The sequence below is a fragment of the Chelonoidis abingdonii genome, chromosome 1 (genome assembly GCF_003597395.2).
Source record: "Chelonoidis abingdonii isolate Lonesome George chromosome 1, CheloAbing_2.0, whole genome shotgun sequence".
Classification (NCBI taxonomy): domain Eukaryota; kingdom Metazoa; phylum Chordata; order Testudines; family Testudinidae; genus Chelonoidis; species Chelonoidis abingdonii.
In genome coordinates, this window is record NC_133769.1 from 15,414,154 (window position 1) to 15,440,005 (window position 25,852).

The 25,852-nt window shown below is 43.9% G+C and overlaps 2 protein-coding genes across 2 annotated transcripts; both read right to left on the reverse strand.

Moving 5' to 3' along the window:
* Nucleotides 1-1,329: 1,329 nt before the first annotated feature.
* NUDT5 (nudix hydrolase 5) lies at nucleotides 1,330-25,787 on the reverse strand. The gene is made up of 10 exons (XM_075064203.1): nucleotides 25,691-25,787; nucleotides 17,056-17,152; nucleotides 13,180-13,247; nucleotides 9,756-9,794; nucleotides 7,093-7,214; nucleotides 6,471-6,566; nucleotides 4,857-4,958; nucleotides 4,562-4,570; nucleotides 2,407-2,460; nucleotides 1,330-1,685 (listed from the first exon to the last, which is right to left on the reverse strand). The coding sequence occupies exons 2-10, from the start codon at nucleotides 17,116-17,118 to the stop codon at nucleotides 1,576-1,578; spliced, it is 663 nt and encodes a 220-aa protein (XP_074920304.1). The 5' UTR covers nucleotides 17,119-17,152; nucleotides 25,691-25,787; the 3' UTR covers nucleotides 1,330-1,575.
* On the reverse strand, nucleotides 21,825-25,108 carry LOC116835461 (uncharacterized). Its single transcript, XM_075064205.1, is given in 2 exon segments — nucleotides 21,825-22,952; nucleotides 22,955-25,108. Coding segments are annotated over 2 exon segments (309 nt in total). The 5' UTR covers nucleotides 23,016-25,108; the 3' UTR covers nucleotides 21,825-22,704.
* Nucleotides 25,788-25,852: the final 65 nt, after the last annotated feature.

The window sequence follows — 25,852 nt, forward strand, 5'->3', positions numbered from 1 at the left end:
AAGGGTATAAATGTACGGATTCTCATTTAGTATTTTTGAAGATTGTTTTGGTGACATCATATATGTCCATGGGTGGGATGTTGATACAAACCAAATTTGGCAGTAACACTCTGAACAAATGTTTACTCAGTTACAGTAGAGGGCACTAGGTATAGGTTCAGTGTGGATTTGGAACTCCAATTAGACTTTCTTTCCTTCACTCTCACCTGATAACCTAGCGCTGCTGCTCTTATGAAGATGGTAGGATACAGCACACTCAAAAGCACGTTGAAAGAGTAGAATAACAGTAGCAGAGTTGTTTAGCAGGTGTAGCATTTCATGAGCTGAATCCTACCTTTGAACTGGGTTTGAATCACTATATTAATTCCATCAGCCTTAGGAAAGAAAGATTGCATGATTCTATAGCTCGACGTTCTACCCCTAGAAAACGTGAAAGCTACATCTATAAAAGCTCCGTCAGACCTACAGTGTTGCTACTCATCACAGAAAAGCCACTCTCATGAAAGTTCAGTTACTGACTGACTGCTTATGCACTTCTGAGAAATGCTGATGTGAATATCTCCCTTCCCCATCAATTATTTTAGGGAATTTACTAAATCCCTGCTATAGCATTGAAATGGGAAGTAGAGCACTGTGTATATTTAGCCTTAGATATTATATGGGTGGCACAGAAGAATTTGAACCAAGCAGGATATTCAAAGAACCTAAATAGTTTCCCCCCTCACTAAGGCCGAAGACCCATGACATCTTACATGCTAAGCAACCACAGGATTTACAAAGTAGTAATTTGGTGGGGTCAATCCAAGGCAGTTACCACTATACTATGAAACATGCCATGTAATTGCCAGTGACCAGAAGAGATCAAGCCCTTTGTTTTTACATCTTCCTCAAAGATACCAGCCAAAGTTTAAGAGCGACTAGTGATTTTTGGGTACCCAAACATGCCACCTTTAAGGGACTGACAGTTTTGAAAACTTTGGCTGATATCTTTGATGAAGATATAAAAACCGAAAGGCTTGATTTCTTCTTTTGTCACAGGCAATCACATGGCATTTTTGATAATGTTAATGCCACTGGTCTGACCCCTTTTCAAAGTGCATATACTTAGCACAGCCAAGGCTTCAAGCTTTGTGGTGTATTCTGTGCAGCTAGGTTTAGTGTAGGTCAGTTTGGTAAGTTACCTCCCCTTACCTTAGTCCAAGGGTGTTATACCAGAGAAGCAGCTCCATTTTAATGGTAGATTAAGTGACCCCTGTGTATAGTTTCAGCATAATTGTGAAGTACTCGACAATAAAAAATACTTTAAGCAGAAGGAGCAAGGAAAAGACGTGATTTCTTAACAGGCCATGATTCTTTTTATTCTTCTGCAAAGGATAAAATTCCATTCAGAGTCAGAGCTTGAACAGAAAAGCTTTATATAGCACAAATAGTTCAAGCAATCTTTCCTGGAATTATGATTGCTTAATATGTGTAATCTACAGGATCTTTTATTGTAGGAAAACATACAGCTTCCAAGTCCTACATTGACCATTTGACTCCATCCTGGAAGTATTCAACAAGGTTAAGTATGCAGCCTTAGAACTTCATAAAAGGCACTTGGAGGGGTTTTTGTGTTGCATGTTTCAGTGCCAATGCATAGGCATAAACTCTGGCATCCACTAAAACATGGTCTTCTGCCACTAGCTCTGCAAAACACCCAAATCAACCAATAATATGAATTCCAAACAGAAAGGCATGGACAGGACAGATATAACAGGGGCAAATGCAAGTTTATATTCAGACTATTAGTACGAAATTAAAAACAAACTTCTGAAGACTTCAGGACAGAGGCTGACAAGTAGCATGAATGTGGGAAGTATCAGAACAAATCCAGGCCACGTTTAAAAATTTTGGAGGCTTTGCCATATTTCTTTTATAAAACATTAGTCCTTTAAAGTCTTGTCATGTTAGTCCTCTGGAGCATTATTACTAACTAATTTAGTAGTAGTGAATTAAAAAAAGCATATGAACTGACTTGAAGCACAAAGGATAAGCCTCAGGGTGGAAATGGGTAGCTACTCTGATGTAGGAAGCTATCTGAAACAGGCATTGCACTGGTAATTGCTTCTAACAAGACTGCAGCTGGATAGATTGCTAATGAACATTCCCTTCTGGAAAACAAACCTCATTTTGAAGGTTCACCTGATACATGGCATGTTACATGCAAGTTTTCCAGATTACAGAATTAAGAGTAGATGGTTTTGTTTTTAAAAATGATTATAAGTCTCCCAGGCTGAGAGATCTCCAGAGGAACTGGAATACAGGGGCTAAGAAGTAGGTTGATTTACAGTAAGTGTGAAGAAGCTAAGAAATTTTCAAAGCTTTTATTAACTGGCTTAATGTGCAAGAGAAAATAAGTGCTCTTACCTTCAATTCTTTGCAGTAGATCATTCTTTGGTAGCGAAACAACTTCCACAAATTCTAGCAAAAAAAATTAAATAGTGTGTATTTTACAAGGATTGTCTTTAATCTGTCAAGTCATATCTGATACAGAGTTCAGTTAATGTTGAGAGAAGTATATTTCATTCCCATCTTTTTAGACTCAGATGGAAGGCAGACAAGAAACTGCATTCAGGTTCTGCCTTCAGCCAGAGACCATTATCACCCAGGCACTTGGCCCTGCTCAGCTGATGAAGACACAGACAAGATCAAAGGCGCCTTTGAAATGCAGTTTTGAGATAGTAATTTGGGAAATAACTACAGAACTAGCTAGGAGAATGGTGACATATTAGGGACAGGAACCACTGTACTGCAAGGACAGACACTATTCCCCTTTCCCCTATTTGGTCCACCTGATCAGATATTTCACTATTGAAATGTTAATGTAACCTGGGCCTGCATACTTGGTACCGTAAGAGAGACCACAAACCTTTAACTTCACAGAATGGAGGAAGAATGACAGACATCTGAGAACTGAGGGCTCATTCTTGACATGTTGCCTGCCACACGGGCAGACATGCTTGAGGAATGCACAATATTGCTTATTTGCCTATGGGCTTGGCTACACTCGAAAGTTCAAAGCGCTGCCGTGGCAGCGCTTTGAATTGTGAGTGTGGTCGCAGCACCAGCACTGGGAGAGAGCTCTCCCAGCGCTGCACATACTCCACCTCCTCATGGGGTTTAGCTTGCAGTGCTGGGAGCGCACTGTTTACAATGGCGCCTTACAGCACTGTATCTTGCAGCGCTCAGGGGGGTGTTTTTTTCACACCCCTGAGCGAGAAAGTTGCAGCGCTGTAAAGCCCAGTGTAGCCAAGGCCTATAACTACCCAAGCAGTTCCCCCTATCTGGATTAACAATTGCAGAGTTTCAGTCTAGGGGCCTCTCATAAGCCTTTCTCCCAAATCTGGACCTTAGCGTCCAAAATCTGGGTGCTTAGCATGAACCTCCAAGCTTAATTACCAGCTTGGATCTTATCTCGCTGCCACCAGACAGGAATTACAGCGCCTGCCTCGCTCTGGTCCCCCCAAACTTTCCCTGGAGGGACCCCAAGACACAGAAGCTCTGAGTCTTACCGGCAAGGGAAACACTCCCACTTCCCTTCCCCTCCCTCTCCCACCTCAGACTTTCCCTCTCTGCTAACCGGAGATTACTGATGCAATCTCTTTACATCACATACAAAAAGCATGTCTCCTTCTATTCCACAAAAGGAGACAAACCCCAAATACAAAGGAAACAGAAAATGAATTCTATCTCTCTTTTCCCCTCCCACCAGATTTCCCTGGTGCTGCAAGGAGCTTTACCCTCCGCAGAGAGAAACTCAACAAGTCTTAAAAAAGAAACTTTAATAGAAAAAAGAAGAAAAAACATAAGGAATAATAAACCTGGCAATCAAGTGAATACAGGGCTATTGCTTATACAAAATATGAAACAAACATCCTGATTCAAAAAGATATCCAATTTGAAACATTCCAGGCAAGTTACACACATTAAATACACCCAAACACAATAAAAGCCTAATATTGTTTCTACCACCAACTGTACTTACAATTGGGAAACATAAGAGTATAAAGAAAATAGAAAGAAGCTTCTCATAGCTGAGAGACAGACAAAAGACACAGACCCAAAACAAAGAAGACCCACAAATTCCCTCCCTTAAGCTTTTAAAAAATCTGGTTTCCTGTTTGGTCCTCTTGTCAGGTGTTTGGTTCCCTTTGTTAACCCTTTACAGGTAAAAGAAACATTAACCCTTAGCTATCTATTTATGACAGGGCCAGATTCACAGGCTTTAATACAGCTACACTAATTTATACCAGCTGAGGAACTGATCCTAGATAGGTCATGAGACCATTTCAACTGAAATTTCCCCTCCTTAAACCTGGCTGTGGTACAATTGTTTGGGAATTTCAAGTCTGATCTAAAGAGCGCTGAAGTCAGTGGAGCCGATACTGCGTGTCACCATCAGGGCTGTGATCCTAATGATGTTGAGAAAATATCTCCTGACCACAGAGTGCAGGGTGACATCCGGTATAGCTGAAGCATACTTGCTGTGCTCCGAGCCAGTGAAGTTAAGTGAGCAACATACCTCCTTCCTCTGTAAAGACAAGAAGAAAGAAAAGTGTTAACACAAAGAAAACTAAGTTTAGACACACATTGGAGCTTAGTACCTGGTCCTGCTCTAACACCCACAAATGTCAGTGACAATCTTTCCCTTGACTTTAGTGAGAGGTGGATGAGGCTCGAAAAGCTCGTACAGAAGTTAGGGAGTTCAGCAGAATCCTGTATTGCTGAGCCCTTCAACAGTTTCCAAGCATATTTAGAGAGGACGGTCCCTCAATGAGACAGATAAAAATTGAATATTGTACATGTCCTGGACTCACCAGGCTTTTGCATGGGTCTTATATTACAAGCATCATCTCCATTAATGGTGACAGTCACAAGGTGCGTTGTGCAGTTTGTCAAACCAGGGTCCAAGCAAACAGCTACAAAGTAAAGGATGTTCATTATGAGAAAGAAGAGACGAGACTACTGGACATTTTAAACACTACAACTTTCACCCAGATCTATTTGATATAATAAGAGAGAACTTATTCAGCAGGCAACTTCACCAGCATGCATCACAAAGCCAGGCAAAAAGCCTGGATTAGTTATTTGTTCGTACAAGGCGAGCTGGGCAAAGTTTATTTGCCACAAAATGCAGTGTTGGTCAACCCAAAACTATCTGAGATTCACACGGAGTTTTGGCCACTCACAAACAGCCAGAGGAGGAGCAGGAGCTAGCAGTTGTGCTGCTGCATCCTGTTAGTCCAATAGTTGAGGCATGCACTTGCAGTAGAAGACCTAGGTTCAAATCCTTGCTCTGGACAGACCCAAAAGGAATTTTCAGTTCACTGAAAATTCCAAAAACTATTCCGACGCGCTTCGATCTGAACTGATTCCCCCCTTACCCCCAACTGTCACTGAACAAAAAAATTATTCACCCAGCTCTACTTACAAGTGCTTCTTCCCACAACCGTCTCCTCTTCTAAATCCACACAGATTATGTCACATTTGTGTTAGTACCTACTGATTACTTCTACTGCAGTGACAAACATTCTCCTCATTCACTGTACCTCAAAGGTTAAACTGCAGGCTCCTAGTCAAACTATACTAAGAGCCCAGTTTTGCCATCAGTTACACATACAACACTCCAGTCTGTGGAAATTGTGCAAAAGTAGAAGGGCAAAGTTCAATCTTAATAGCAACATCAAATCCATGGTCCAGATTTCCCACTTCTTCCCTAGCATTTCCCCCTCTATAAAGGTTCTCCTTAAATCCCAGTTTTGCCTCTGCTCTGTAGCAGGCAGCACAAAATACTTAAATACAGATGCTGGCTGCAAAGGATTTGGGGACTTTGATGTCAGGCAGCACTTCCTTCTTCCCCATTCCTGCTAATCAGCTCTGAGAACCCGAGTTCTCCTTCCTTTGGACAACTGAAATGAGGATGACTTGCACAGAGACTGCATGATGCAACTGCTATTCATTCAGTAGGCAGGTTCAAGAAAGCCACTTAAACCTATTGGAGAAGAAGTCAACTCAAGTCCAGGCATCTAGACCTTTTAATTACAAGATGCCAGACCTTTAAGTTACTGAACTCTTTGTACCAAGTACCAAATTTTGGCCCCATAAGCAGAGCGTGAGTAAATGGGGATCTTCCTTAAGAGCAGAATCATTCCCCCACATGCCTCAGAGCAACAGTGAAACTGTTTCTATAGCCCTCTGTATTGGGTTTTATCCAGTGGATCCGCATCTGTCAGACACAGACTGTGTCTATAGCTTGTTGGTGTTGTCCTGGGGCACTGCCATGTGGTACTGTGGGAGTGCACACTCCCTCACTGTACCCTTCCCATCCTGAACAGCAGACCCATAGTAGAGTCATTGAATTTAGGGCATTCTGTGACCATGAAGAGGGGCAGGACTGGCTCCGAGTCAGGTAGTCAAGAAACAACAAAGACCTGGAGAACATTCAACGACATCCCCTTTGTACCCCGTTTCTTCCTCCAACTCTCGCAAGGCAGCACTTTCTGGGCTTTCATTTCCCTCAATGAGGCCTGTGGGGTAAATGTTACATTAAAAATAGTTAAAATGAGTTATTTTACAGCATTGTCCATCCTTAGATCTAAGAGAGCTTTACAATGGAAGGTAAAGTATCATCGGCCCTATTTTACAGATGAGGTAATTGAGGCACTGGGAAGTCAGTGTCAGATCTAGGAACAGAACTCAGGACTCCTGTCTCCTATCCCCAAATCATGCTGCCTCCCTCCAAAAGGAATTACATCTCTCACAATGAGAATGCCAAGCTCACAAAGGGTTTTCCTTCTTTTGGAGATGGAAGGGAAAGGGGAAAAAAACTGGGTTGCACAGATTCTACAAATAAAATCTGACATTGTGCTATTTCACATTTTTTTATTACTGCATATCCCTCTTTCTCAACAGCCTGTATTCTAGTACAGAAACCACCACTGATCTTGGAATCCGAAAGACACAACACGCTGAAATCTACAAGCCTCAGCAAGATGGACAGAGTAAACTACACATACATTCTGTATGTTTCATCTGCAGATTTTTGTTACCTACCTGCAGGGAATTCCAAGCAATACCCTCCCATTGGAGGCCTGAATTGTTTCACTAGGACAATGCAATCATAGTGGAGAGTTCTTTGTAGCACAGGTATAACTGATACACCTGCCAGCATAGAGAGAAGAGCAATGAAAACACAGCATGTGAGTAGTTCAAACATTGACACTTATGTCTTGTGAGCACCCTCAACTTCCACTGACTTTGAAAAATAAAATTGCACTGAAAGGGATAAAGATGACTAATTTATTGCTCTCTGCTGGATGATCTCAACTCCATTTAAACCCTAATAACCATCAGGAACTCTGCATCTGAAAGCAACAGCTTCAGTCAAGTACCCTAGAGTCTTCCCTCTGCTACTACAATCTTAACAGTCTTTCCACTTGAATTTGGTCCCCCACACCCTTGTCCGAACAACAGATTCCAAATTGGAAGCTGCAGATCCTTTGCCCAGGACCATAACTGACTTCCCATTGGAAAAGTGATCAAATCAAATATTTGTTCAGACACTGATTTTCCCCAGACCACGGATCCATTTTCTGGCAATATTTTGCTGTGAAGCCCAATCCTGCAACTCTTAGTCATGCAAGCAGTTCCTACTCCAGCCATCCAATGAAGTGGGCTGTAGCCCACGAAAGCTTATGCTCAAATAAATTTGTTAGTCTCTAAGGTGCCACAAGTACTCCTGTTCTTTTTGCGGTTATAGACTAACATGGCTGCTACTCTGAAACCTGTCATTATGCAAGGCACTGAATTTAGCTGTATGGAGTGGAAATCCATCAATTTCATGAAAAAACTCGCGCAGATTCAGAGAGACATCATCTTCCTTTCCAAATGCAAACAGATGGACATCATACCAAAAGGACAAAGTAAAAAATCCATTACAATCTACATACCACACAGACTATGCTGCTCCTTATTGTGTGTATGGTAACACCCATTGTTTCATGTTCTCTGTGTGTGTGTGTGTATATCTATCTATCTATCTCTATATCTATCTTCCTACTGTATTTTCCACTACATGCATCCAATGAAGTAGGCTGTAGCCCACGAAAGCTTATGCTCTAAGGTGCCACAAGTATGCCTGTTCTTTTTAACGACATCAATGTGATTACTCACAAAAATCAGGGTATGGATTTGTAAGTTCCTTGGGGCAGAGGCTCTACTCCTAAGCTACACTTGATCAACAGTATAGCACCATACATGCCCCATGGCACTATATACACAGAATCATATAATATCAAGGTTGGAAGGGACCTCAGGAGGTCATCTAGTCCAACCTCCTGCTCAATGCAGGACCAAACCCCAACTAAATCATCCTAGCCAGAGCTTTGTCAAGTCTGACCTTAAAAACCTCTAAGGATGGAGATTCCACCACCTCCCTAGGTAACACATTCCAGTGCTTCACCACCCTCCTAGTGAAAAAGTTTTTCCTAATATCCAACCTGGACCTCCCCCACTGCAACTTGAGATCATTACTCCTTGTTCTGTCATCTGCTACCACTCAGAACAGTCTAGATCCATCCTCTTTGGAACCCCCTTTGAGATAGTTGAAAGCAGCTATCAAATCCCCCCTCATTCTTCTCTTCTGCAAACTAAATAATTCCAGTTCCCTCAGCCTCTCCTCATAAATCATGTGCTCCAGACCCCAAATCATTTTGTTGCCCTCCTCTGGACTCTCCAAATTTTCCACATTCTTCTTGTAGTGTGGGGCCCAAAACTGGACGAAATTCTCCAGATGAGGCCTCACCAATGCCGAACAGAGGGGAATGATTACATCCCTCAATCTGCTGGCAATGCCCCTATTATACAGCCCAAAATGCCTTTAGCCGTCTTGGCAACAAGGGCACACTGTTGACTCATACACAGCTTCTTATTCACTGTAACCCTAGGTCCTTTTCTGCAGAACTGCTGCCCAGCCACTCGATCCCTAGTCTGTAACAGTGCATGGGATTCTTCCATCCTAAGTGCAGGACTCTGCACTTGTCCTTGTTGAACCTCAGATTTTTTTTGGCACAATCCTCTAATTTATCTAGGTCCCTCCATATGCTATCCCTACCCTCCAGCATATCTACCACTCCTCCTAGTTTAGTGTCATTTGCAAACTTGCTGAGGGTACAGTCTACACCATCCTCTAGATCATTAATGAAGATACTGAACAAAACCAGCCCCAGGACCAACCCTTGGCACACTCCGCTTGATACTGGCTGCCAACTAGGCATGGAGCCATTGATCACTACCTGTTGAGCCTGATGATCTAGCCAGCTTTCTATCCACCTTATAGTCCATTTATTCAGCCCATATTTCTATATGATTTATACTATTCATTTCATTTTACTCCTGAGGGGAGGGATAGCTCAGTAGTTTGAGCATTGGCCTGCTAAACCCAGGGTTGTGGGCTCAGTCCTTGAGGGGGCCACTTAGGGATCTGGGGCAAAATCAGTACTTGGTCCTGCTAGTGAAGACAGGGGGCTGGACTCGATGACCCTTCAGGATCCCTTCCACTCTAGGAGATGGATATATTCCATTTTAAATTAAAATTATTCTCTGCATCTTTTTTTTGTGTCAGTTGTTGCCATTTAATAGAAGCAGACTCTGCATCATTATTATATTAGAGAGAAGTTATGCACAAAAATGTAACTGTTGCATGCCATAGCCTGAATGTCTCTTTTCTGGTAGTACGCTTTATAGTTTCCCAAATTCTGTTGGTAAGAAAGAAGAGAAAGTGGAATGTGTTAATCCTAAAAAGGAGTGTACTAATCATTAATGCTTTCCACACATATTTAAATATTTTTGGATGTTTTCTACATTTTCAAATATATTGATTTCAATTACAACACAGAATACAAAGTGTACAGTGCTCACTTTATATTTATTTTATTACAAATATTTGCACTGTAAAAAAAAAAGAAATAGTATTTTTCAATTCACCTAATACAAGTACTGTAGTGCAATCTCTTTATCATGAAAGTTGAACTTACAAATGTAGAATTATGTACAAAAAAAACTGCATTCAAAAATAAAACAATGTAAAACTTTAGAGAAGCCTACAAGTCCACTCAGTCCTACTTCTTGTTCAGCCAATCACTCAGACAAACAAGTTTGTTTACATTTGCAGGAGATAATGCTGCCCTGCTTCTTGTTTACAATGTCACCTGAAAGTGAGAACAGGCATTTGCATGGCACTGTTGTAGCTGCGTCAGCGTTGCAAGATATTTATGTGCCAGATGCGCTAAAGATTCATATGTCCCTTCATGCTTCAACCACCATTCCAGAGGACATGTGTCCATGCTGATGATGGGTTCTGCTCGATAATGATCCAAAGCAGTGCAGTGGACTGAATGCATGTTCATTTTCATTATCTGAGTCAGATGCCACCAGCAGAAGGTTGATTTTCTTTTTTTTGGTGGTTTTGGGTTCTGTAGTTTCCACATTGAGAGTGTTGCTCTTTTTAAGACTTCTGAAAGCATGCTCCACACCTCATCCCTCTCAGATTTTGGAAGGCACTTCAGATTCTTAAACCTTGGGTCAAGTGCTGTAGCTATCTTTAGAAATCTCACATTGGTACCTTCTTTGCATGTTTTGTCAAATCTGCAGTGAAAGTGTTCTTAAAATGAACAACATGTGCTGGTCATCATCCGAGACTGCTATAACATGAAATATATGGCAGAATGCAGGTAAAACAGAGCAGGAGCATCTAAGAAGGGTAGAACTACGAAAGAGATGTGATCTGCTCTCTTGTGTACAGCTGTCATCTGAAGGTGAAATCGAGCATGGGTGTCACGTGGCACTTGCTGTACGTTGCAAGCAATTTAATGCCAGATACTGAAGCTTCATATGGTCTTCATGTTCAACCAATTCCAGAGGGCTGTGTCTGCTGACAGAGGCGAGACTTACATGACCCGTATGCTTAACTGTTCCAGAGAGCAGCTGCTTCATGGGATACATGTTTATTATCAAACCCATGAGTCAGATGTCACAAGCATAAGGTCGTGAGTCCTTCTGAAATTTTGTTGGGGTAGTGGAGGAGACTCTCTATGTGGGGTTCTGTCCCTTGTTGGAGCTTACGCCACTTTGGACTTTTTGAAATTGGTAGCAGTCTTGGATCAGACCCGCTCATGTTTTGTTTTAAGAGCACTTCGAGTTCACTAAACATATGGTTGACAACGCGAAGGTACCAATATGACAGATTTCTCAAAAAGCTAAACGCGATCTAACAGCAATTTACCCTCTTTGTCGGTTCCAGATTCTGAAGGATGCAGACATTGCATGTTTAGTTTACAAATAAGTCATCACTGAGATCGTGAAACTACAACATCCGACTATGTGGCAAATGCAGACTTAAGTCACAGAGCATTCTCGCGGTGTAATCTTCCCATCAATGAGTGAGAAACAAACATTCGTCAACACAGTTTCTTTTTCCACTTGCCTCAACACAACGCCTTAGCTTCTCCTACAATGGTCGCGTTATTAGGTTACGAATCTTTAGCTACTCTTGCACCTAGTTAAATGTCTTGCATTAAGGGATGGCTACAAAATCCCTGTTCTCACACAAATCCCTGTCAGTTCTTTCTCAACTTCCACACTCCCGTAAATGTAAAGAAACTTGTTTAAGTGATTGGCTGAACAAGTAGTAGGACTGAGTGGACTTGTATGCTCTAAAGTTTTACATTGTTTTATTATTTAGTGCAGTTATGTAACAACAACAAAAAAATTCTACATTTGTAAGTTGCACTTTCACGATAAAGAGTTTGCACTACACTACCTGAATGAGGTAAACTGAAAAATACTATTTTTGTTTATAATTTTTACAGTGCAAATATTTGTATAAAAATATAAAGTGAGCACTATACACTTTGTATTCAGTGTTGTAACTGAAATCAATATATTTGAAAAATGTAGAAAACCCCAAAAATATTTAATAAATTTCAATTTCAATTTGAGAGTGCAATTAAAACTACAATTGTGATTTTTTTGAGTTAATAGCATGAGTTAACTGAGATTAATTTACAGCCCTAATAATATTTAGTTCTTATATAGCATTCTGCATCCATAGATCTTAAAGCACTTTACAAAGGAAGACAAGTATCATTATCCCCATTTTCCAGATGGGGAAACTGAAGCACAGAGGTGAAATTAAGTCAGCAGGTCAATGTATTTAGAAGAGCTGCAACATAAAATAGAAGAGACAGGTTTTATAGACTGGCTAATTTTGCCTGAAAAAAGCAATAAGCAAATACTTACATTCTGTCTGCCTCATGCGTAACAATCATTACGTGAAACTAAAAGCAGGTTACTCTGAAAGCTCCTAGCTCAGTTATCCATTCCTGTTAGTAACTAGAAGTCAAAAATGACACAGCCTCTCTTGCATATCAAAAGTAAGTGATGGGACTGACACAAAAAATAAACCTGTCACACAGGCCTCAATCACTGCCACTTCTTGAGGCTACTCTTAAAGGGGAAGGAGACTTTAGAGAGAGCAATCAGAAAGGACCCCAATGCTCTAGAAGAAGGAAAATAAGGTAGCACTGTCAATTCCAGTCATCATGACTAATTAAAAAGATAGATTTGTCTGACACATGAAGAGAATTAGACAGGCCTGAGAATATGAATGAGAGGGTAAGAAGCAGGCAAGACCACCCCTACTCCAAACAATAGCATCCCAACAGTATGCAAGACCCTGCACAGTCTCAGACATCATGCCATGAACAGGGGAAAGGGAGTTCTCTGGGAAGGACCAGAAAAACCAAAGGGAGCTCTTGATAATCATCTGTTTGTATGTTAAAACCTTGCAGCATTAGGTCTGCACAGCATCTTTGCAAATGACTGGAACTGCAAGATAAACACATGGACCAAATCCAATGTATTAACCTACAGGATAAAGTATATCTGCTAACACATAGTCCAACAACAAAAAAAGGTCAAATTCTTCCTCAGAGTAGCTGCATTAATGTCAAAGGGGTAATCTAGCCCAGTAAGTCAAGTAATTGGTTTATAGGTGCTCACGTTCCATAGCCTTTGGCTGCTTCAGACAGAGAAACTGGGAAGAACTGCAAGAATTTTAAAATGTCTCAGCAAGAAAATTACCTGGTTTTACCTGAGGGATCAACATAGGTCGTCTGTTCAAACTTCACCCATTTTCTTTCTGCGATTGCCTAACAAAGAATAATAAATTAAACAAGTTGGGACATTGGCCCCATGGAGATTTGCTGGGCAATTTTGTTTGTTTTGGAAAGATAAGTTGCAAATTCAGTGTGTGGGGGAAGTTGTAATGCATGCACTGAGGAGTTTTTGAAATAGGAACTGAAAATAACTCATGTGGTGTATGTACAGCTAGGCTCGGATTTTCAGAGGAGTTTCAATGAAATTTGGTGGGATTTGGGTGCTCAACACCTTTGGGCTGCTTTGAAAGTCTCAGCCCTAATCTTTAAAATAAAACAGGAAGGCAATGCCTTGCCCCTAGCCGGAGGCTGGTTTCAGCTGTGTGAAAAAGGGGTATGGAGAATTTGCCTATATGGGCTTTAGCCATGATGGGAGTTGTGACTGCCCAGTTATCTGAGATCTGGGAGTCAGGAGAACTGGTTCTATTCCCAACTCTGCCACTGATTCACTTTGGGACTGTCACCATTCTCTCCATCTGTAACACAGGGATAGTGATTCTTACCTGATTTGAAGGCCTTTGGAGCTCTACCATGAAAAGCTTTATGCATTATCATTACCATCAACTCCATGGCCACCCAGATGCCTGTGGGCTTTTCAGCTGAGCAGAGGTATTCTTAACTTCCCTCCATCTAATATTTTGCCTATTCGTGTGTGGTCCCTTGAGGAGAGGTGGAACTAGATGTTAGTTTTGCTGCTTCTCTCATTTATTATGCTTGCACTGTAAGGGTGGAGTAGTCTTTGCTAATTAAATGGCTGCTGGAAAGGCAGACAGACGACTTGTTTCTAACATCCTGCATGGGACTGGGAGGCTTGGGGATAGGTTACATCAGCAGGGTAATGCCAAACCTATGGCACTGGAAACAGCAAGAGGTCAGAGAGAAGGACTGGCAGCTACAGAGGAGAAGGGTTTCCAATTAGCCATTGGGAACGAGGATCACTACACTCTCAAGCTGTGAGGAGAGCGAAAACCTGACAGAAGCTGGGAACTGTGGTGGTGGATAAACAGGAAGACTCTCTAGAGGCCAGTGTAGTCTCAGGTGGCTAGTACATCAAATTTCTGTAGTGTAGACCAGGCCTGGGAGTATATGGGACATCTGGCCACAAAGGTCATGAAATTGGAGAAACTCCTGCTAGAAAGAGAAAAAGAATGCAGCCCAAAAAAGAACTGCAACATCTAGAGTATGTGAAGAGAGAAAAACAAGCACAGAATGAAGAGACAGAGACTGAGCCACCAGTAACCTAAGAATTCAGTAACTGACAATGGAAACAGATCATCTCACTTCATTCCTAAACCGAATTCTAAGTCCATCTTACAGCATTTTACTTGTCCACTTGCCTGGGGCAAGTCAGTTATTTTGAGGGGCAAACAAAATATCAACCACTTTTCTATCACCATGGTAAAGGTGGCCAAGTAGATTTTGTACCTGGAAATTTACATGGTTATTTTGCAAGGTTGTTCTAAGTTACCCTTGAATTACAGGAAGACAGAAATACTTTCCAAGGGCTTTTGGATGATCTGTGATCACAACAGTGTAGCAGGAATGGAGAAGGTGAAGTTTCTAATTCCTTTGCCAAGGTGCAACATGTAGGAAGCATGCAGACTTATATAAGACAGGATTGCAAGCACCCAGGTATATTTTATTGCTTTGAATTAACTCCTAAGGCATACAAAGAATAAAATGCATGAGACCCAAAATAGGAAGAGATGAAAATCATATTGCAGTTGCAGCCCAAACCAAGGCAATTATATATTTTAATTAAAAAAAAACAACCAAGATTTCTACACCTTTGAGTTATTGGGGAGTGAGCAATTATTTTTAAACTTTGCAGAAGATACAAAAGCCCTGATTATTGATTGTGGCCCAACAATGTTGCATAGGCAGCAAACCCGGCAAATAATTACCCCAGTATCTATCTCGGCATTGCTAAATAGCAAAGAGGAGAATGGCGGAAGTCAGAACCATATCAGTCAGCTCCAAGAAAGCATGGGGGGAGGAAGAAATGACTAAATTTACCAGGAATTGGACCACATCCAAACCTGAGAAAGGAGGCGGCAAAAGGGGATGCCATGTACATAGTAAAACAGGATACCTGTCATAAGAATGTCTGGTATACCAACAGAAGCCAAAAGCTACAATTAAGAGGCAATACAATGTAATAGTTAACAGGGTATAGGTCATCCAGCACCTCCTGTGAGTGGTTGTTATTTAAATGCTCCAGAATCCACCCCAAAGCCCAGGTGAATTACATGCTACTGGAGAACTACAAAGCCCTCGGCGTTACCTATAAAGGAAAAAGAAACTTTGCTGTCAGATGCCTGGTTGGATGCATGGTCAAACTCTGTGCCAGCTGACAGAGAAAGTTTTATGCTGTGAGACACAAATCCTTGCTTAGACCTTAGCTAATGACGCTTCACATAACATTCAGCTAAGCATGTTCAGTTTCAATCACCTTCTATTTGGGACTTCTCTCTATGCTGTTATGTGCTAATAAAATCTGCTCCTCTCCAACATAACCTGACTGCAGAAACAGTTAGAGGGCACAACCAGAAGGTGCCTTAGAGAGAAACTGTATCCAATGTTAGGTGACCCAGAATCAGAATTACACAATTGCTTTAGTAAAAGGTCGTAGGCAGAGGGGCTGTGACTTCTATTCTCAAACAATGCCACAAGAAGTATGGTGAAAACCAGCATGGCACAGGGAAACACAAATGACCTGAAATATACTAGAGCCGGCTACAACCTGCTACCACTATTTGGAGGGTACAAAAGACAAAGCAGAAGAAGAATAATTTAGAATAGCAAAAGGGATTGAGGAGTAATAGGCTGAAATTAAAGTAGCCTGAAAAGGCTTGTGCCCAGTTTTGCTTCATTGAAAAATAACCCCCCCTGAAATGTTAAAGTTTTTCTAATTGCCTATTTATGTAAAAAAATTGGGTCTTTTCTGCCATGGAAAACTATAGTGACTGGAGATCTAATGAAATTATGACACCAAAAGCATCAAGAGAATGAAAGCTGAGCAACCGAAAGGGGAAGAGATTTTTAATACAACAGTTTAAAAGTCCTTTTTAACTCCAAAGGCTAATAAACATTTTAGAGAAAGGATTTCATTGTTAAAAGACTCAACACTCCTGCAGCTTCAGTTAAGGTGCACAAGGTCAGAGCAAACATCCACAATACTCTCAGGACACCACCACTATAACCAGAGAGGATTAGATCTGATATTTCCAATACTGCTAAGATAGGAACAAGCACAAACTGCTGGAAAAGACAAACAAACCTGTCAGGTCCTCTTTATACACCAGCAAAAAAAAAAAAAATGGCACACACACAACTTTTAAAAATCCTTTGCGGGTCATCTTTAAGGAAAGGAACATGTAGGCTGGATATCAGAAAGCAGTGAGTTCAGTTACAGTGGAATGATCTCTCCAGGGAAGTGGTGAAAGTCCCATTATTTCAGACATTCAAAACTACCCTGAACAGCCTAGAAAGTATTGTCAGGAACAACTGTGCCTGAGGAGGGCGCGTCTGAGGGAAAGGGGAGATGCACTTGATAACCTTTGTGTAATTTCTATGATAGTTTTAAGGTGAAAGTTCCTCATCTTTCATCTGCATGTCATCTACTTTGACTGTAATGACTTGAGGACAAAAGCCCCATCTTCATACATGTACCACGCTACATAGTGTAAGGTTCTGTCACTCTGCACAGATGTAATATTTTCCAATATTCAATAGCAGCCTTAAATAAATGCTATATTAGTTGTTAAAAAATATAAACATGGCAAAACTAAACGCTTTATACCTCTTCTTTAAGGATGGATGGTCTGGTATATTTCAGAATTTCTGTGATTGCGTTGTTTTCCATTTTCAGGGATGTCTCTTGCACAAAGTCCACACTACTACAAAACAGACAATTAATATTTACCTTCAGAGTAAAGTCAAACCATTCATCCATGCATTCTGAATTAACAAATCCTTCTCCTAAACACGCTTCATTAACATTTAAGATCACACAGACACTCATCAGCTTGCAAACATCATGGATGCTGCTAAGACATATGGGGGTAAATCTTCCGATGACATAAATTCTCATGGCTTCACTGACTGCAAAAGAGCTAGAGCAATCTGCACCAGCTGAGGAGCTGCCCCACGGTATTTATAGGCCATGCCTGGCACGGTGTATGACTAGGGTTGCCCATTTTAAGTCACAGTGCTACTTTGCTCTCAATGGAATCTTAGCTCAATAAACTATTGCCACAGAATGCAAACTGGCCTAGAGGACAAACGATGGCATAGGTAAGGTTACGGAATTAACCCCAAATATCAAAGGGAATTCAGAGTGAAAACACCACTGCTGAGAATGAGGAATCTCAGCGATTAGACTAGGAAAAAATAATAATAATAATTCAGGTCATTCAGTCCCTTTCCCACTCAAGAGGCACTGCAGGATTATCCATTTGCCAATGAATTTGTCCTGTCTAGTTCTAAAGCAGAAGACATGCCAGGCAGCATATCGATGCAGAGCTGTGCATTTTAACCACTAAAATCTTGGGTTCAAGTCAGTGAAATGTTTGGTGCTTTGTCTACATCACAAAACTATCATATAGTTCAGCAGAGAAGCTGCTCTTCAAGGGAAGCCCAGGGTTACTACTGAAATGAGATAACAGACAGGACAAAACAGAAGGGGAGGAAAAAACCCACTGGGGAACAATCTGGCATTGGCAATGAGGTGGAAGAGATGACCTAATAGCTTTTTATTTACTGTTTATAAGCCTACACCAATGCTAAGCAAAGCCAATAGGAGTCTTTCCCCCAACTTCAGGATGTGTTGGATAATGATCTGAGAAATGACCAACAGGTTGGGAAACTTGCACAGCAGTTGCTTGCTTACATCTGGCTTTAGCTTGTTCTTTCACAAAATCCATTCTATATTTTTGAAGCATGGACATGTGCTTATCTCAGCTTTTTTGGGTATATGCACAGTGGCACATCTCTCCTAGCATAGGCCTACAAAGACAAGTCATGTTACATATTCTGGAGGACGCCATACAATACTACGACTACTTCAGAAACACAACTAATTTATTACAGGCCCAAATCTACAATCCATACTCAGGCCAGAGAGACTTGTAGGTCGGATGGGTCTGTGATGGCGTTTTCATGCCACACCTCACCTGAAAGGGTTAAGGTTGCTAGGAAGGGGCTAATTAACATATCCAGGCTGCACTTGGGGAAGAATTAGACAGGATAAGCAAGCCCCAGCAGAAGATGACGCTCAGCTGAGCAGGTATAAGCTGGGCCTGTAGAAAACCAGCAAACTGAGAACAGAAGTGGGCTGTAGGGGAAGTAGGCTACAGTCTTTCCCTGAGAACTGGGCACTTGACCTGAACCACAGAGAAAGAGAAGGAAAGAGCAGAGGGAAATAGCAAGGGGATCTTGGCATAAACAGACCATGAGACAGAGGATTGCTGTGCTGGAACCTGCAGTAGTGGGTGGGCCTGGGTTCCCCTATCACCCACTGGGATAGTGGCATAGTCTTAGATTAACAGATGACCTGGAAAGGCAGCCAGACGGTTGGTCTGGAGAGACTTTGTTACCCCGGAAGGGGAGGACCCTATAGTGAGGTGGTTGGAGGGCTGAGTTACAAACAGAAGTTGCACAGAATCCCATAGAGCAAGTGGGGTTGTGGTGAGGGTGGGATGATGGAAGAGGGCATCAGAGCTCGAGGGAACTAATCCCCAGAGTAGCCAGGAGGAGGCACCATCCTAGCAGTGAGTGTATCGCACAACACAGTCCTTGCCAGCTTAATGACTGCAGGATGAAGCCAAAGCATCTTTCAACACAAAAAGACTCAGACTTTAAAGTTATCATTAAGTGAGACCTGCAGCAAAGAGATACAAGGAAAATTTGTCACATACATTCTATAAAAAACTAAGCTTGAATGGTTAGTTCTATCAGAATCCAAAATAGACAGAAAATGCCTCCTTCTATTTCACAACCGTTTCAGAAAGAGGCAATGATAGAGATTAGACATATGCAGTGTTCCTGTATCCACGTCTGTCCCAGGATATTAGAGAGACAAGGTAGGTGACGTGTAATATCTTTTACTGGACCAACTTCTGTTGGTGAGAGAGACAAGTTTTGAGCTTACACATCGAGGTTTTCTTCAGGTCAGTGTCTCTGCTTCAGCAGTTTTGATATTTTCCACTAGTTGGTGCAATAACTCTGAGTGACATTTAGATAAGGTCTTGAAAGAAGTGTCAGATTTCCACATTCTGCAGATGGCATGGAACCAGGACTTTCACGTGTCAAAACACTGAAATATCATTTGGCTCATTGAGGGTTATGATTCATACACTGTCACAATTTGAGAGCACCAACACAGTTAAAGATTAATAAACAAAATTAACTGCAATGGAAAATAAGCTGGTCTAAAGCTGCATTGTATTTGTGAATCTGATCTATGGACACACATCATGACAAAGCCCTGGAACAGGATGGTCTCTTGTACTATCACCTACAACATGTAGTCCTGTATCAGGATTAGATGAATGCCACTAATGTAATGGTTATGGCTAGCAGGGCAATTTTAAGATCCCGAATTCAGTAAAATAAATAAATAAATAATTAAATTGTGAATTCAGGTTTAGCTTGTATTCTCAACCTAACAGCTGATACGTACCTGTAAACATGGGCAGAAACTTAGGTCCACCTAGTCCTGTCCACTTGCCTCTTACGGCTAGTAATACAGGACACTAAATTTGTCACGCTATCTGCTCCACTCTACCTCTCCTGGGGCTCAATTCAGAACTGCTTACCTGAGGAGTGAGTTTGGTCTCACTGTTAATTCTACATTCTGATCAGACAAGAGGGTGTGAGTAACAGTAGGCGGGAAAATTAGGATGGGAAAATAGTTTTTAGTTTGTGTAATGACCCATCCACTCCTAATTTGACACCATCAAATTAGGCCTGAATAAAGACTGGGAGTGGATGGGTCATTACATAACTTGTCAACTGTTTGAAATGGGCCACCCTGATTACCACTACAAAAGTGATTTTTCCTCCTGCTGATAATAGCCCACTTCAATTGAATTGTCTTGTTAGAATTGGTAAGGCAACCCCCATCTTTTTATGTACTCTGACTATATAGCTTCCCACTCTATTTTCCACTCCATGCGTCTGATGAAGTGGGTTTTAGCCCATGAAAGCTTATGCCCAAATAAATTTGTTAGTCTCTAAGGTGCCACAAGTATTCCTCATTGTTTTTGCTGATACAGACTAACACAGCTACCACTCTGAAACAAAAAGGGAGAGGTAGTGAAAGAATAGTGAGAATAAGGAGTGTGGTTGGAAAGGTGAGTAGATAGGGGCAGTATAGGTTGAAGAACTAACATGACTACACAGTGAATAAAATCCAGACCCTGCTGACTGGAGTAAGACAAGAAGAGGAAAATCTATCATTATATGACTATTTGATAATTTTGGGAGGCCTAAAAAGTAAGTGACGGGGCCATATAATTAGATTATTCACAGATTAGGTAAATGCAAAGATTCTTAAAGCCAGAAGCAATCATTAGACCATCTAGCCTGATCTCCTTCTGGTGAACAGAGGACCACAAAAGGGAGTTTGAGAGGGAGAGAAGGAGAACCCCCTGCTGAATGAACAAGGTGCGAGTACTAACTTTGGGGTGAGTGAGTTTGTTTGGCTGTTTGTGTTTTCCTTTCTCTTTCAGGTTAATTCAGTTATGAGGTCAGTTGGGATTGTGTCTGGGGACTGTTTGAGCCTTTGTTCCCTAGATCATCTTTGATCAGCCTCAATCAGCCTTGTGATCACCCTCCCCCTGTGTGATTAACGAGGGGTAGGGCTGACCTAGGAGAGAAGGCCTTAAAAGCCAGAGGCTACGCAACCAAGGGACTGCAAACAGGAGTCTGAGAGGGATACAGTCTGTAGCAGATATCCCCCATCATGCAGTGCTTCTCTGGTCCCAGAGTTTCCTGCAGTTCTTGCCTTGGAAACTCTCTTCTCCATTCTGTATGCTAATGTAGATGCCTCCTTGTCCCATCTCCGATGCAAATGAGGCTAGGGGAGTTTCCTTAATCCTGTCATCCTTATCCCAGGGGTTTTGGTGTCTCTCCCACTGCCTTTTCATTGCTTTTGTAAATCTGTCTTCTGATCAGTTTTGGTTCAAGCAGAGGCTCGGGGGGGGGGGGGGGGAGGTCTTTTGTGAGTCAGACACGCTGGGTACTGCATCCTGGTTCCCCAAGAACACAGAACTGACAGGTAACAGTAGGAATGGACGTGGCATAACAGGGGGCAGGAGCAATGGGGCAATGTTACAGGGGGAATGAGGCAGTAGTGACAGGGATGGCATCAGGGCCGGTTCTAGGTTTTTTGCCACCCCAAGCAAAACAATTTTCGGCTTTCCCCACCCCAGCCCTGGGCTCTCACCCCCCCGCCAAACCAGTGCCCTCCCCTACCTGCACCCCCTGCTGCCCCAGCCCTGGGCTCCCCCCCCAACCAGTGCTGACTCCACCTGCTCCCCCCTCGCCTCCAGCCGGTCCGGTGCTGGCCGGGTCGGGGTAAGCAGTGGGACTCCTGGGTCCCTCCAGCCGGGGCTCCCACCTCCAGAACCGGCCAGGACCCAGGAGGACAGAGCTGGGGGACCGCCCCGGCAGGGGGCTGAGGAGCCAGGGCAGGGTAGCCCCAGAGGGAACAGAGCCTCGGAGAGCGGGATGCAGGCCCTGCACGGCAGTGCCTTACCCTCTGTGGCCCTGCTGCTTCTGGCCACCCTGCCACAGTCCCTGGGCAGCTCGGGCAGCTTAGCTTAGCACTGGCTGCGGCATTGGGGGGCGGCCACCCTGTGGCATGTGCAGGCGGCTCCATGTGCCCCATGGGGCAGCCCCCAGCCTGAGTGTCCCGCGCTTGGAGCCTGCCCAGCCCAGCCACAAGGTGTGGGCACTGCTCCCCCAAGGCGCGAACCTCAGCGGCCCCAGGGCACCCCCTGCGCACAATGCGCCGCTGCTGCTGCCAGGGTTGGCTCTAGGCTTTTGCTGTCCGGAGCAAAAAAAAAAAAAAAAAAGAAAAAGGTGTCCGGAATGCCGCTCCTGAAAATGTCCTGCCCCAAGCAAGTGCTTGGTTTGCTGGTGCCTAGAGCCTGGATGGCATAAGAGGGGGCAGGGGAAATGGGGCAGAGTCTGAGGGGGATGGGGGTGGCACAATGGGGGGCAGAGGGTATGTGGCTTCTCCTCCTCCTTTGGGGGTGATTCCTCATTGCCAGGACAGCATATCAGTTCTCCATCACCATTGTGGATGGGTTGGAGGCAGGGGTGGAGCACTCCCTGCTGGCAGAAGTAACCCAGTGTCCTCCCTGTGACAGAGCCATATGTTCCTCCCCTGGTGGTGTGATGGCAGTCCTCTGTAGATGTTTTCGAAGAGAATTACTGGCACAGCTTAGCCTCCAAATCCGTACAGAGTACGACCCTGGCGCTTCAACGCATAGACAACGTCCATAGCAGTCACAGTCTTCCGCTTCGCATGCTTGGTGTAAGTAATGGCATCTCGGATCACGTTCTCCAGAAACACTTTGAGCACCTCACGAGTCTCCTCGTAAATGAGACCTGAAATACACTTCACTCCCCCACGACAAGCCAAACGGCGAATCGCAGGTTTCGTAATGCCCTGGATATTATCCCTCAACACTTCCTATGGCACTTAGCGCCTCCTTTCCCGAGACCCTTGCCTCCCTTACCACGACCAGACATAGTCTCTAGAGCTACAGACAAAGCTGTAGCTGGATAGCTTCCTCAGTCTTGGATGTGTCCATGTGAATACTCCCGAGGAATTCCTCATGGCTACGGATGCTCCTCAGCCTAGCCACCTCCTCCTGTAGCTCTCCCACCTGCTTCCTGAGACATTCCAGCAGCAGGCACCTTTCACACTGTATGGTCCCCCCCTAGCTTGGCTTTCTGAGAGTGAGACATGCAGGCCATGGTCTCTGCAAATCCACATCAGGATCTGCGTAGAGGCATCCACGGTTAGCCTGTCTGTCTGGATACAGTCGCAGGTGGAGGAGACAGGAACAGTATTGGCACTGGCGATGTGGCCCTTCCTAACCATAGTAACTATATTACTCCCAGCTCATTATCAGACTAATTCTAGTAATAAATTCTTTACTGGTATCCAAAATAGTGAAGCTCCCTAATTGCATTGTGAGCTCCCTCCAAGGAACACCACTCATATTCAAGAATGATCAGCTCCCATTGTCTAGCCTGAACAAAACTCTGGTATATTCCCTTAAGCTACCAGTTTACACAAACAAATCTAGTGTTTTCCCTTGAACCATTGTTGTTTCTCTACAAAAAAATCCTACCCATGCTCAAGTAAGTGTTCTGATGCCTGGATTCAAAATCTGCAACAGTTCTATTGGGACTTCATCTTCTCCTGACTGATCATTCTGGGGGCTCTGCCTGTCTCCAGCACTCCAGACCCTTAGCTACCACCACCACCTGGGACCCCTGATCAATTCAAGCTTCACAGAGTGGTGAGAACCCAGCTCTCTCTAAGTATAACCTTCTGACACTGACTTGTATGATCAGTTATAGTTTTCTTAAACTTGACTTTTATAATCAAGTTTAAGTTAGATTTAATACACCTTTACCTCGATATAATGCTGTCCTTGGGAGCCAAAAAATCTTACCATGTTAGAGGTGAAACTGCGTTATATCAAACTTGCTTTGATCCGCCAGAATGTGCAGCCCTGCCCCTCCGGAGCGCTGCTTCACCACGTTATATCCGAATTTGTGTTATATCAGGGTAGAGGTGTATTATAACTGTTTTGTTTGGCTCCCCTATGGTTACTACCTGGCAATAAATAATTTTCATGATTAAGCTGGTTGCTTCTTTATCCCCACACCCCTCGTGGGTGTTTTCTGGTTTCCTCATTGGCCCTGCAGCAACGCTCCTCGTACCTAAGCTAAAAGATCCCTGCAGTGCCCAAAAGTCCTGTGTGGTTTGCTAATCAAGTGGGTTACTACCAGAACAACTGTAACATGAAAGTGGGGATAGTGCTGAACTTGGGACATATGAGGGTGGCAGCTTTGAAGTGCTGCTCAACCCAGTCTGCTGAGTCCAGGGGCATATGAGGGTGGCAGATTGAAAGTGCTGCTTGACTCAGCCTCTTCAGGCATACTTTATTCTGGTGTGGTGCCCAGAGCATATGAGGGTGACAGCTTGGAGGTGCTGTTCGATGCAGCCTGCTGAATCCAAGGGCTTATGAGGGAGACAGCTTGGAAATGCTGCTTGACCCAGCCTACTGAGTCCAGGGACATATAAGGGGTCAGCTTGGGAGTGCTGATTAACCCGGTCCTCTCAGACGCGCACCGTTAAAATGTGTGTGTTTGTCTGATTCTGCAGCTAGAACAGGAGTGACCATCCTGAGCCTGAGAAGGAGCCAGAATTGACCAATGTACATTGCCAAAGATCCACAGTAATACGTCAGCAGCCTCCCATCAACTCCCCGCCACTGCTCCCAGCGCCTCCCACCCACCAGCAGCCCCACCAGTCAGCATCTCCTCCTCCCTCCCTGTATCTCCAGATCAGCTGTTTTGTGGTGTACAGGAGGGTGGGGAGGGGGGAGGAGCGAGGGCACAGCAGGTTCAGGGCAGGGGTGGAGTGGGGGCAAGGCCTGTGGCAGAGCCAGAGGTTGAGCAGTGAGCACCCCTTGGCCCATTGGAAAGTTGACACCTGTAGCTGCAGCCCCAGAGTCGGTGCCTATAAAAGGAGCTGCATATTAACTTCTGAAGAGCAGCATGTGACACTGAAGCCACAGGTTGGCCACCCCTGGACTAGAAGAACCCAGTCCTGGGGAACCCAGGCTCTTCAGGATAGCTCCACTGGGAGGCAACTTGCAGCAGAGAGAAGTAGAGCTCCATATGAAAAGACAAGTAGTACACTGACAGAAATACAGAACACCCCCCTTCCCAAGAAGAGTCAACTTAATAAATGAGCATACCCCAAAGTAACAGGCAAAGCTGGTAATATTACTGCCCCATTCCCCCCATGACACCGTCCCATTTCCCCTGCCCCCGTTATGCAACCCGTCCCTACTGCCCCATTCCCCCGTAACACTGCCCCATTGCCCCTGCCCCCATTATGCCCCCATCCCTACTGTCCCATTTCTCCTGCCCCCCATTATGCCCCCATCCCTACTGTCCCATTTCTCCTGCCCCCCATTATGCCGCTGCACCGTCCCCGAACCTGCCTCCACTCTCCCCGTACACCATTCTCCATCTCCTGCGGGCCCCAGTTCCCCCCATGACCACCCCCGTCCTCCTGCGCCGATTTCAGCTCCGCCAGCCCTGGCGTGCAATTCCCGCCGGTCCTCCCACTGCTCCTCAAGCCCCGCGCTCGGGGAGCCCCCTCCCCCACCCACTCTGACCGTTGCCCTCTGCCGGTGACTGCTGGCCGGAACCCTCGGCAGCAGCTCCCTCGGCGTCACGCCCTCTCCGACCGTCGCGCAAGGAATCCTTGATCTCAAACTTCACCTTTAAGCTTTCGCCATTGTCCTCCGGTGCCGCATCCGGCTCCTCGCCACGTTACA